The sequence below is a fragment of the Tiliqua scincoides genome, chromosome 1 (genome assembly GCF_035046505.1).
Source record: "Tiliqua scincoides isolate rTilSci1 chromosome 1, rTilSci1.hap2, whole genome shotgun sequence".
NCBI classification, from domain to species: Eukaryota; Metazoa; Chordata; class Lepidosauria; order Squamata; family Scincidae; genus Tiliqua; species Tiliqua scincoides.
This window is the reverse complement of record NC_089821.1, coordinates 81,849,055-81,862,483: the sequence shown is the minus strand read 5'-3', so window position 1 is coordinate 81,862,483 and position 13,429 is coordinate 81,849,055. Positions and strand designations below refer to the sequence as shown.

The window sequence follows — 13,429 nt, the reverse complement described above, 5'->3', positions numbered from 1 at the left end:
CCCCTCCAGCTGTAATTCCATTATCAGATCTTTAGCCACCAGTGCAGGAGGATCTGCCCTAGGGCCTTGTTCCATTGACAAGGGGCCTTTGGGGCTGGGAGCGCCCTTGGAATGAGTGAATGGTCATCAGTAGGTAAATGCATTGGGAGGTCAGTAGTAATTGAGTTAGCTGAACCTGAATTTTGGCCATTCACTTCTATGTCCCCAAGGAACCTGGAGGGTAGGTGGGAGCCAGGAATCTCTGGCAAAGCTTTACAGGACTCAAGAGATGATTCCAATTCCTCATCGCAGGGAACAGCAGACGTTGCCCCTGATGGTACCCCATCCAGGGCTTTAGATAAGAGGTTCATATTAGGCTGTGATGAACTTGGGGAAGATGACAAGACCTGGGCTGAGTCCCTAGGCAATTGTTGGATAGCCACATCATGATGCAAGACCTCCTCCGAGTTAGTTGAATGGCACAGCAAACCCACTCCATTGAGATAGTCCACCTCACTGGCCGATTCATTCATCAGCACAGGCTTAAAGGCTTCAGAAGGAGAGCTATCCATAGGCTCAGCTGCTCCAGTTAGGGGGGGTATGCAGACGGAGGGTGACTGAGCTCCCACCATCTCAGATATCAACGAAGAATGTGCCTGATCTGGTGCTTGAGGTTCGGTGCCAACGCCAGAAGGCTGGACTTGCCATTCGCTATTAGAAGATGAAGATTTCAAGTGAAGCAAAGCATTTCCCAAAGATTCAGTGGCAGTCTTTAACTCATTAACACTCGGCAGCACCAAGGGGCTTGAATCAGGAGAAAAGCAATTGGCAACTCCCACGCTCTGGGTGCGATTATCTCTCCTCCAGTGACTGGGAACAGAGCCAGCCTGCGCAAGGCTGGATGGAAGGAGAGGAGGGGGAGGCTGCATTTTTGGGAGCAGAGGTTTAATAATCATGTCGGCAAACACCCTCCGCAAGAAAATGCCAAGGGACCGAAGAAACAAACTCTTCCCATGCAGCTGGCCTGGGATCCGAGAGGTGCCAAACTTCAAAAGAAGCCGGGTCCAATTTGGAGACTGAGGAATCCAAGGGAGTTTTATGATTTCCTGCAGATCAACACAGTCAGCCTGAGATGGATCAAGGTGTAATAATCTGCATAGAGAGTCTTTTGCCCTCAGTTTATTGGCCCAGCACCCCTTATGAATGGGAGAGTCCTGGAATTCCAGCAGTATCTGATTTTTCAACAAACAGTAAGCAGCTTCTCCACATCCAGATTCTCAAGCAGCCCCAGCTGTTCAGCTTCCCGTGGCTTGTTAAAGTTCAAACCCAGAGCTTGAGCAGAGAGGGAAGGTAAAGGTGGTTGAACAGCCTTGTGAAGTGAGTCCAGCTGGGCAAGAATAGTATTAAGCTGTTTGCATACAAAAAGAAGCGTGTTTCCAATGATGATATTGTAATCGCCCAACAAGGTCAAGAAGCAGTTACTGGGACCGTTCTGCTGAGATAATGACTGCTTGTCCTGTGGAGAGGGAGCTGAAAGGGTGGGTGAGGGAGGGCAGGCTGACGCCGTGCCAGTATGACTGAAGGGAGACTGGTAATTCCTCTCTGCCTCTGATTTGGAAACATGAAAAGCTTCATATCTGTTGGGAGAAGCGAGATTCATGAGCTCACCTACTGTGTCTGACCATGCTGGGAGATCCTCCAGGTGTAGCTGCTTGGCTGACTTGATAGGAGAGTTGCCCTGTCCAGGGGAGTGTTTATGCCTTCTCCTCTTCCCCATCGAAGCAGCTTTTTAAAATCCACTGTAATCCAAAGACAAGGGTGCAGACTGGAAACAACTGGTAGTGTTGCTTTGCTCTACCAGGACTCAGGAAGCATCCAGAGGAGGAAAAAGAGTCAAAGGATCCAACTAAAGAGAAATATCAGGGCATAAAGCAGGAGCACAGTAGCAGGGATCCTACCAGGTGGCCATCTTGAATCCCGCATGGCAACCTATTAACTATGACTTCAATTGATAAAGTTGCCCCTTCCCAGCAGAGATTCCTACAATCGAAGTAGCACATTTCAACCTGCATATTATAGGAACTGCTTCCAAATAGCGGCAGCCATATGCATTTAAGGCCGCAAACACATTTTATTCTCCATGCAAATGAACTCCTGGCAAGTGTCAGGAGTATGAAGGAAGATTCTAGCTGAGAAATTAGCCCAGAATGGAACAGTACAATATAATCACCTGAGCTGAATGTGGTTCTCTCAAAGACATCTTTATCAGTCACCTCTGCCTCTGGTGGCAGGGAGACAGAGAGCTTTAATTTCTTTCGTCCCCACATCTCAAGTTCATGGGTCTTCAGGCCAAGAACACGCTGTCTCACTAAAATTCAAAGCACAACCACTATAATTAAATGCCATATTACTATACAAGTTCATCTATTATTAAAAAGTAACAGAGAGGATCAGTAACATGAAGTTGTGAGTCAAGGACATGCTGTTCAAGGGCTCCTATTAGAATTCTGTTTTAATTTTAAACAAAAAAGTTTCTAGGCTTTGAGGTTGTCAAGAAATAGCTGCTGTAATGTCTGTATGTTTGAAAGACTCTGAAGAAAGAAAGAAAATAAATCACTACTACAGGACTGTTATCTTCTATGTAAGTTCATCTTAAGATTTTAAGGCACCAAACACCAAACAGAGGTGTTTGTTTCCAATGAGTAAAATAGGTTCACAGCCGAAGTCTTACTGAACACAGTAGGCTAACTTCCAAGTATAGTTAATAACACTGTTTTCAAACAACTCTACCAATACCAGAGCATAGTGGTTCTCAAACTTTTGAGCACTGAGACCCACATTTTTTAGAGTGACAATCTGTCAGGACCCACCAGAAGTGTCATTAACCTGGAAGTGATGTCATGGCTGGAAGTGCAGGAAAAATTTAACACCCCCATATGACAAAATCAAATCAATTAAGTAAGTAAATGAAAAGTTTACAAAAAGTTTAAAATTTATTTAAAACAACGAACTCTCCTAACCCTCCCAAGCAGTTGCTTATCTTTTTAAAAAAAAGTTTTCCAAAGGCTACAATCCTATCCACATTTACCAGGGACTAAGTCCCATTGACTATCATTGTTTAAAGCATATAGAGAGTAGCCTGTTAAAAGTACACATCAGTAACATTTTCCCAAATGCAATCACATACCATGGTAGCAACACATCTAATCTAGTCAAAACACATACCAAAATGAATAGGGGCCCACGTGAAATTGGGTTGTGTCCCAGCTAGTGGGTCCACACCCACAATTGCAGAAACACTGCATAATAATGAACAACTATAATCTACAGTTCATTCAGTTTGGTGAAGAACTCTAGAATTCTTGGCTGGAAGATTCAAACTGTTACAGTATATACTGTCTCAAAGAACAGACACAGTTTTAAAAAAGAGATATGTACAAGAAGAGGGAGAAGAGCAACTGAGGTCTTGCATGGGGTTCAAACAGTTACATCTACCACACTCAAATGTCACTGTTGTGCAGATTCTATGCTTAAATTCTATGCTTAATATTATTATACATTATATTATATTATTAAACATTAGCAACAGCCATCAAGACAGAAACGTATTTCCAAGCCCAATCAAACTGCTAGGAAACTAAAAATGAAACTAAAGGTTGACTCATCAGTTCTTGGAAACCACCACAATGAAAAACAAACTACTATCTAAACATCCTAATCCTTCTTTAATCCAGGTTTATTTTTCCACCATGCTCTGAGACAATAATCTGTATTAAAACTGCAGTTCCCAGCATTGTCCTCTCTCCTCCTACAGAGTATTTACTACGCCTCTGAAATTACAGCTCTGAACTGTTTGTAAGTAGATCGGCTTCAGTAGATGGATCTCCATAATCAACACTCAATTTAAAAACCAATTATCAACGCTCTGTATGGATTGACTTGTGCACACCAGACCAGCATTCAGCAGGTACACAATTCAATGAAAACAACCATACAAAGTTGGTATGTTTCCTATCTAGCACTGAGAAGGAAGGGATCTTGGCTTTAATCAGGCAGTCCATGATGACGCACATAAGGTTAACGCCACACACTATGGTCACAATCCTGCACACACCTACCAGGGAGTAAACCCCATTGACTATAATGGGGCTTACTTCTGAGTAGACATGCACAGGATTGGGTTCTAAAGCACCTTCCCCCCCCCCCCAGGGATTTCATATTTCTAAGAGTCACAGTCCCACAAGGGGGCTCTGGTTCACCCGAACAGGTGTAAACCTACTTTTCCTGGGCAAAATAAACCCCAATCTGGTTCTCTTTGTCGAGCTCCACGTGGATTTGGCAGGCACACCCCTCCCCCCATCTTTTGGGGCTTTGGATGTAGCGGAGGAATTTGTTTTGCATGCTTTTGGAGACACTGGGGCCCCAATCCCCTTCCACCAAGACAGGGAAGAGGCGAGCTTCCTTCTCGACCATGCTGTCGGGATCTGGACGGGCTGAGTTCATCCCTCGCATTGCACTCGCCAAAACCACTGGGTGACTTTCGGTTTCCTTTTCCCATCAGCTGCACCGCAGTCCCTCCCTGCATCGGAAATAGGGAGTGGCACGGGGAGCTGTTTCTCACGCCACCTTTTTGAGAGCATGGAAAGGGGGCATCAGAAACCAAAAACAGTATTTTGGAAATGAGAGCCATGCGGTATTAACAAGGCATGAGCCTCTTCCCAGCTCACATCCATTTCTAACATAGGACAAGTTCGGAACGACTGGTTCTAAAGCATCAGATTCATACACCAGAAAATCCTAGAACAGTGGTTCTCACTCTCCGCTGTACCACTTCACATGGTCCACCTATTCAAAGTACCACTGGAACTAACTGGTGATGACATCATTGCCAGTTACTTCAGGGCAATGCGACAAACAAAAGTAAAAGCCTCAGAGTGGACAGGAGGATTTCTTCAAGCATGGAAAAGCATGCTTTGGAGTTCTGCCCACTGAGCCAAGTCTCCTGCCACTATTTGTTGTATCATGTTCCTAGTCTCACTGCCTAGCAGCAGGGGTCCAGGGACCCCAGGATTACCACCAGACACGACCTCAAGTACCACTGGTAGCACCCGTACTACTGGTTGAGAAACATTGCCCCAACATCACCAGTTCCAACGATATTTTTAAAATGATGAACAATCCGCATATACTGTACACACTAATATAGACATGCTCTGGCCCCTCCCCTGCTCTCTGGGAAATTTGGATCGTTTTCTTCCCTACACTTGCTTACTCAGAAGTAAGTTCCACTCTATTTAATGGGGTTTACTCCCAGATCAGTGTGTATAGTATAGAAGACTCTCACCTAATCTTTTCTGGTATATGAATCAGGATTTGGTTGATGCCTTCTAGGATCAGTTGTTCCAAACTATTTCTAACTAACATTTCTATTTGTTATTATTGAGCAAAAACCACCTTCCCTGTCAAAACCCATTTCTAACAAACATTTCTGTTTGTTTCTATTGAAAGGGTGGTACAGTACTGGTAGAGCCCAATTACCATGCATGCCCCCAATCAGCAGAGACACCTCAGCACTGCTGAAAGGGTGGCATGCAGGATGATCAGGATCTCCCAGCACCACCCTTTCAGCAGTGCTGTTTCTGCCAATGCCATGGTTCCATTATGCCATCACCACTGAGTTGTCTCACTCCTTAAGGGGGAAATGATGCTTCCCACGGCCCTGAGGGGATCACAACCCCCAGGTTGGGAAACACTGTGCTAATGCGTCACTTTGAACCTCAGCAGCTGGTGATGGTGCTGGGAGAGCCAAATTATCACTCAGGTCAAGATGGTGTAGTGGTTCAGGCGTTAAACCTGGAAGAGTCAGGTTCAAATGAAGCTTCCTGGGTAACCTTGGGCCAGTCACTATCTCTCAGCCTAACCACCTCACAGGGTTGTTGGGAGGACAAAAGAAAACTGTGTACAACACCTTGAGATTCTTAGAGGAAGGGTGGTATAAAGTGCACTAGATAAATTCTATGGACCTTATGTTTGACACTCCTGCTAATACAGCCAACTGTTTTGGGCATGGGTTTTATTTATTAAGAGCCTGTTCTAGCCTATCTACACATAAGGTCTGTTCTGAACATAAGAAGAGCCCCGCTGCATCAGGCCAAAAGCTCATCTAGTTCAGCTTCCTGTATCTCACAGTGTCCCACCAGATACCTCAGGGAGCACATGAGACAACAAGAGACCTGCATCCTGTTGTCCTCCCTCTCATCTGGTATTCTGAGGTAGCTTACTTCTACAATCAGGAGGCTGCACATACCCATCATGGCTGGTAACCTGTGGTGGACTTTTCCTCCAGAAATCTTCCCAACCCCTGTTTAAAGTAATCTAGGCTAGACTTCCTCTCTACATTCTGTGGCAAGGAGTTCCACAGATGAGTTGCACACTAGGAAAAGCAATGTTTCCTTCTGTCTGTCCTAACACTCCCAACACTCAATTTGAGTGGACGTCCCCTGCTTCTGGTGTCATGCGAGAGGGAAAAGAGCATCACTCTAATGTAACTTCAGAGTAGACATGCCTAGGACTGGTCTGTCTGCAACCCTCCTAGGCACTTTTTTTTTAGACTGTCACAGCTTTTGTGGCTTTGACATGCTCCCTCTCATCTCCACCCATCATCAGCTAGACCCCAGTGTGTACTGGCAAAAAGTCTGCTTTGATTCAACAGCAAAGACCAGGGCAGACGCTGCCCCCGAGGCTAGTGCTCTGTCAACATCATGTATATCAGCACTTTTGTACCCTGTGGCAATGTCCTTACCTGTTACCCATCCTGGCACCCTAATCTAAGAGGAGTGCATTACAGTCAGAACTTCCATTCACACTTATAGATTAAATACTTTTCAGATTAATTACCCTTGTAAAATTAATTAACCCTGGAAAACTTACAGCGCGAAAGAAACAGAGCTGCCAACCAAGCGATCACTGCCCTCTCACACCCATTATGACGCGTGCAAGTAAGAACCAAACACACCCCCCAACAAGCCTCTTGGCGGTTTGTGTTTATAGGATACACCTCGTGACGTCAAGAAGTGCTCCGTTCTGACCCCCTCCCTCGTGGAATCGACGCTCCGCCCCCTTGGGTGGCTGCCCACCTTCGCTCATTGGCTGTTTATAAGATACACTTCGTGACGTCATGAACTGTTCCGTTCCGACCCCCTCCCTCGTGGAATCGACGCTCTGCCCCCTTGGGTGGCTGCCCACCCTTCCTCTTCGCTCATTGGTTGTCGGCGCGTGACGTCTCAACCCTATTTGGCTTCTGGTGACATGGTGTCCACGCCCCGCTCTCGAGGCCGCCGCGTATAAGGTTCGGCCTATCAGATTTTCTCCTACAGGGTTCCGCGCTTTCCTACTGGCTGGTGGGAGCGGCCCACCTTTGGACCTCAGAGCCCCTGGAGACGGGATGGTAGTGAAGGAGACTGCCAAGATGGCTGCAGAATTGAGTGAATGGGGGCTTCCCCCGCAGCCCCGCGCGCTCCCCGCTTCCTTCTCCGCGCTGCTGTTGCTGCTGCTGGGCTGCGTCCCGGCCTGTGTTGCTGCCACCGCCTTCTGCCACCACCGCATCCCCAGCTCCAGGGAGGTGAGGCTGGGGGGGAGGGCAAGAGCCGGAAGGAGCCTTGCAAAGCGGCGAGCTGGCTGGGGTGTCAGCTGCAGTCCTGTCCACGCTTACCTGGGAGTAAGCCCCACTCTCTGTAGTGGGACTTACTTCTGAGTAGACATGCATAGGCTGTGCCCTAAGGCTGCAGTCCTGTCCACACTTACCTGGGAGTAAGCTCCATTGACTAGTATGGCGCTTACTTCTGAGTAGACATGCATAGGCTGTGCCCTAAGGCTGCAGTCCTGTCCACACTTACCTGGGAGTAAGCTCCATTGACTAGTATGGCGCTTACTTCTGAGTAGACATGCATAGGCTGTGCTCTAAGGCTGCAGTCGTATTCACGCTTACCTGGGAGTAAGCCCCACTGACTATAATGGGACCTAATTCTAAGTAGACAGGTATAGACTTCAGCTCTAAGGCTGCAGTCCTGTCCACACTTATCTGGGAGTAATGGGACTATAATGGGACTTACTTCTGGGTAGACATGCATAGAATTATGCTCTAATTCTCCTTTTTCAGGGGCTTCCCCCCTTTTACTGACTTGTTTATTGTAATGTTGCTGTGCTTGTTAATCTCTTTTCCTTGCTTTTTTTAGTTTTATTAACCCATTTGAAGTTCCTCGCTTGATTTCTATGTAATAAGTGTTTCCTGATTGTGGATAACATGCATTGAGTTTTAAATGCCTCCCCAACACACACACACACACACACACACACACCCCTCTTTTGGAATGTAGAGAATGCCTGGGAAATCTCTGGTGACCTACTTCATGGCCATAATAACCTGTTGAGGTGTACTGATGCTGCCTCACTTTCTGGCAACTCCCTTTTCATAAAAAGGACTGGAAAGAGGGTGATTTAGGCCTTTTTGGTTTTAGCCACAGGGTTCAACTCTTTCACGAAAAAAAAACAAACACTGACACAGCTGGGTCCCTGGCTTTGTAACACAGCAATTGTGCAATATGCAGTGGGTCCATTCCTTTGGACAATTCAGTTTTATCCTACTCCTGGCAAGCTAATGGTGTGCAGTGACCAGAGTTGGATTTAAACCATTGCCTGGCATTGAAATTTTGTATCTTAGATCTCTCAGTATTTCAAATTTTTAGTTGTAAAATTGCAATAATTCCACACATAGCTTGTATGGGGGCACGATACTGATATGTATATATGATATGATATTTTGGATTGATGCTTTTTTGTTTTGTTCTTATTGTATGCTGCTTTGAGGGACCTATCTTTCAGGAAGAGTTGAAATTTAAGTTCTCTTAAATATTCTTATAAAGCATTGCCCAAATGGAAATCACAAGCTGTGCATCTGACCACTATTAGTGTCTCTAAATGTTCTGGTGAACTGAATGCAGGTTAACTGTACCTGGCATAAAATACCTCCATCTTGTTGGTGAATGTCATGGAAGGGAAGCCCGTGGTATGCATGTTTGTTCTAAAGTAAATGGTGCTTTGTTAGGTCTTGCATCCAAGTAAGCAGATGGTTGGAGCTTGAGTTAGAACCTGAATCTAAACTTTTGTTTGAAAGTTGACCTTGATGGAATTTCTAACATAAATATGATATTAGGGGAAATAAGGCTGCGATCATATGCACACTTACCTGGGAATAAGCCCCATTGGCTATAAGGGGGCTTATTTCTGAATGGACATGTGTAGGTTTGGGCAGTTAGGAAACGGAGTCCAATCCTAGAACATAAAAAGAGCCCTGCTGGATCAGGCCAAAGGCCCATCTAGTCCAGCTTCCTGTATCTCACAGTGGCCCAACAAATGCCCCAGGGAGCACACAAGACCACAAGACACAACTGCATCCTGGTGTCCTCCCCTGCGTCTGGCAATCAGAGGCAGCCTGCCTCGAAAACCAGGAGCTTGCACATACCTACCATGACTTGTAACCTGTAATGAACTTCTCTTCTAGAAATTTGACGAATCCCCACTTAAAGGCATCCAGGCAAGATGCCATCACTAGTTCTTGTGGCAAAGAGTTCCACAAACTAATTACACGCTGGGTAAAGAAATATTTTCTTCTGTCTGTCCTAACTCTCCCAACACTCAACTTTCGTGGATGTCTCCTGGTTCTGGTGTTATGCGAGAGGGAAAAGAGTGTCTCTCTATCCACTCTGTCCATCCCCAGCATGATTTTTGTATGTCTCAATCATGTCCCCTCCTCAGGCGCATCTTTTCTAGACTGAAGAGGCCCAAACGCTGTTGCCTTTCCTCATAGGGAAGGTGCCCCAGCCCAGTAATCATTTTTGTTGCTCTCTTTTGCACCTTTTCCATCCTAGGCATGTCTACTCAGAAGTAAGTGTCATTACAGTAAATGGAGCTTACTCTCAGGAAAGTGTGGATAGGATTGCAGCCAGAGCTTTTCAGCAGTGCTGCCAAAGTTTTGGAATAAATATTCTTCCGTTGGAGATCTGCTACCTCTCTTTGGTTTCAGATTCCTTTTAAATACTTTTGCAACAGGTCTTTAATAGGCACATAACAAAGGATTTACTGGATCAGGCCAAAGACGCAGGTAGTCCAACTTTTTCTTTCTCACAGCAGCCTACCAGCTGCCTCTGGGAAGCCTACAAGCAGAAAGGAAGGGCAGGGCTGCCCTACATTTAGTATTCAGGCACATACTGTACTGCTGCTGTAGGAAGTGGTAGCGCATAGCTATCAGAGTGAAGTGGTAGAATTCTGAACTGTTGTTTAGACTGCAAGTGAGGAGTGAGTTGTACTTTTGAATCCTCTCCTGTGCAAAAATATCATATCTCAGACAACTGAGAGCTCTGCTAAGTCATGATTTAGTTTTGATTGTGTTATAATTTGATTATTACATTATTTTTGTGAATAGCTTTGGTCCAAAGAGAGAAGGGTGCTATATACCGTAGATAGTGAAATTTTTGCCCAGTAATCAAACTCCATTTCTCTCTTGGCCTGATCTCCGGGTCAATCAGAGGGCAGAGCCTTTCAACTCTGAACTGTTTCCTTTCTCAAGCGGCAGGCAGGCAGGCGCCAAGTTTCTCAAGCTGCAGGCAGGCAGCAGGCAGGCAGGCCAGAGATCCTTTCTACAGCAACTGACACATTCCAGCCAAAGTTCACCTTTTAATCTCCTTCCTTCTGCTGCAGCCTGGTTCTGGTTCTGCTTGGCAAATGCTTGCAAAGCAGGTTTGTTTTGGAAACACCAGGATGGGATCCCCTTTCCATTTGAAGCAACGTCCCAGGCGACAATTCAGTGCACCGCTACTTAAGAATAACACCCATGGAAAGCAGTGGGTCTACTTCTGGGTAAAAAGGGTTGCAAATATATGCAGCTGCATCTCTCTGCTCTGAATTGCACAATCCCAATTATGTGTTATGGGTTGTATGTTGCACGTAGAGCTTCTGGCTTAACACACCAGACACCTTAAAGGTGGATTTGATTCATGGTTCAAACTTTTTCACTGGCATATCCCTTGGCAGCCCATTTCCATAAATTGTACCCTTCCTATTAGCAAAATTTTTGTTATTAATAATACAAGCCCTCATCTCCCCCATATGAAAACCCAGACTTCATGTATTTATTACAGTGTTTTCTCTTTTCATCTGTTTGAAGAACAGAAGGCTCTGCCTTTGCACTGTTTTGCACCAGAAGTGTGCTGAGAAATTCTGGGTGATTGATCACTTTCCATATTATGTTTCAACTTTTTTACTGTGCTGGTTTTCAATCACTGGTTCATAGATGAATTGATGACCAAAAACTAGCTATTGGTGGGGCTTTCACAGTCAACTAGCTACCTTCCTTCCTGCTTTGCTGGCCCTGCAAAGCATTCTGGAGCACAACCTGCCTTTTTCTGCCATTATTCCATTCTTTTTCAAGTATCTCTAAAGGTCCTGGTGAGTGTCCGTGGGAGTACATGAATACCAGGTTGGGAACCACTGTTTTACTGGTATGTTGCTTACAGTGCACTTACTCTGATAGCGTTTACAAAAAGGTGGTGAAGACCAGAATTTAAAAAAGAATAAAAATGTATCTTATGATCTTTTATTATGTTTTTAATAAATTAGAGACTACAGTTCTTAGGTAACAATTAGTGGTAGGTTATTTTTCAGGATCTGGCCTTGGGTAAAATCAGACAAAATTATAGTCAGACACCCCCCTAAGTTTAACCCCCGACTTATCCGAGGGTCATAGAAAATTCCATGGTTGTTGGCGCAAAACCTGCCCTTGACTCATCTGTGGGGTCGACTTATAGACGAGTATCTGCAGTAGGTTTTTTTGGGCATAAAGCTTTATTACACTGTATTCATTTACTATATGTTGTGAGTGTCATATGTTGTGAGTGTCACCAGGCCCCCCCCAAAAAAATATATATTTGAAACACTACCCCACATACACCTGCAATTTGAAGTGGCACACCAGAATTTTGCAACCTCAGTTTACTACTGCACTCAGTTTAATGTATAGATTGGATCTGTTGTTCAACAATCTACACTGAATTGTTTGGAATTAAAGTACTCATTTGAGAGTTCCTACTATGTAAGTTCACTATCTCTAAAACGGGTTCTGTGTTGTGGGCCTAAGGACCAGCTTTAGTGGGTCTATCAAGCAGACGCACAACGTTTTTGTGTGTCTATATATTTTTGTGCATTTGGGGGGGGGGAAGGAATTCTCCTGGTGGGGTCTCCATTAGTTTCTCAAAGGGGCTGGGCCCATGACCCAAAAATGTTAACAGCACTTCATCTGTGTATGAGTCCCATTGAACTCAAAGGCATGTACTTCTGAATAGATGTGTATTGGACTCGGCTGTAGTGTTACTAGCCTGTAGACCAGGGGTTCCCACACAGTGTGTCACCAGCAGTGAAACCTCAACAATTCAAAGGCCAATAATGTCTCAACTTGGCTGGCCTAGCTCCTGCTTAGGCTTTTCGTGTACTGGGAAAGGCCCTCTCACCTGCCCTGAGACTCCTAACTGACCTTTGAAGCATTGCATGATTGCCTGTCACTTCTGGGAGCTGCTGGGAGGACGTTGCGGGCTCCGGAAGATTAGGAAGCACTGCGGTAGACATTGGTAAACATGAGTCAGCTCACCATAACTTGGACTGCTGTTTAGAAATCTTAAAGTTTGAAAATTCCCTACTTAATGTCTATTTGCGTTTGATGAGGAACACCATCAAGTTGCGTTTAAATAGCTGTCTTTAATTGTAAGGGACAGTTACAGTCCTGTGTACCCTTATCTTGAAGCAAGTCCCCACTGAGCTGAGTGGGATTTATTTCTTAGAATTGTATTGTTACTTAGTGCCACTGAAGTGAGAATTCTGAGTAAACCTATGATAACCCTTCCGATAAATTTGTCAGTGTTTTGTTACAATGCTCTGTATATGGGTTGATTGACAGCCATTGCAGGTAACGGAAGCAGAGAATTCTATGTAGGGCATGCCACTCAGCTCCCGATGTCTTCAATGGTATTTCCTTTACTGCTATAATGCAGTACAGCAATCTCTTTTAATGCAGTGCTCAACTCCGGGGGAATGGATCCATCTCATTGATAGAGATATTACTGTACATAGGATGAGCCTGTTAAGTACAAGCTGAAAGTCTAAAGATTCTGGCTATAATTGGGGACCTGCAGAGATCTGCTTGGGGACTGCGTACAGCCCTCTATCAGAGGTTGCTGAGGAAGGAGGGTGTTCTTTATTTTTATAATAAAAGTGAAAAACACAAAATATGTCCATCAAATAAAAAATCCCTCAAAAATGTGAAACATAAGCATATTAAATGGAAAAATGTGTCTTTAAAAATTATAAAAGCAGTTTGTTTAATCAAATGAACTTATTCTTTATC

At 44.8% G+C, this 13,429-nt stretch overlaps 1 protein-coding gene across 2 annotated transcripts in view; it reads left to right on the top strand.

Annotated features, from left to right (window-relative positions):
- The first annotated feature begins 7,425 nt into the window (after positions 1-7,425).
- The window catches only part of LMLN (leishmanolysin like peptidase), a 28,049-nt gene continuing 22,045 nt past the window's right edge, over positions 7,426-13,429 (top strand). Inside the window, exon 1 of one of the 2 annotated variants that reach the window (XM_066611843.1) lies at positions 7,426-7,600. In XM_066611843.1, the coding sequence (XP_066467940.1) occupies positions 7,448-7,600 (153 nt within the window). In that variant the 5' untranslated portion in view covers positions 7,426-7,447. Of the gene's footprint in view, positions 7,601-11,465; positions 11,535-13,429 lie in introns of those variants that run through there. The other variant, XM_066611844.1, reaches the window with a different exon arrangement.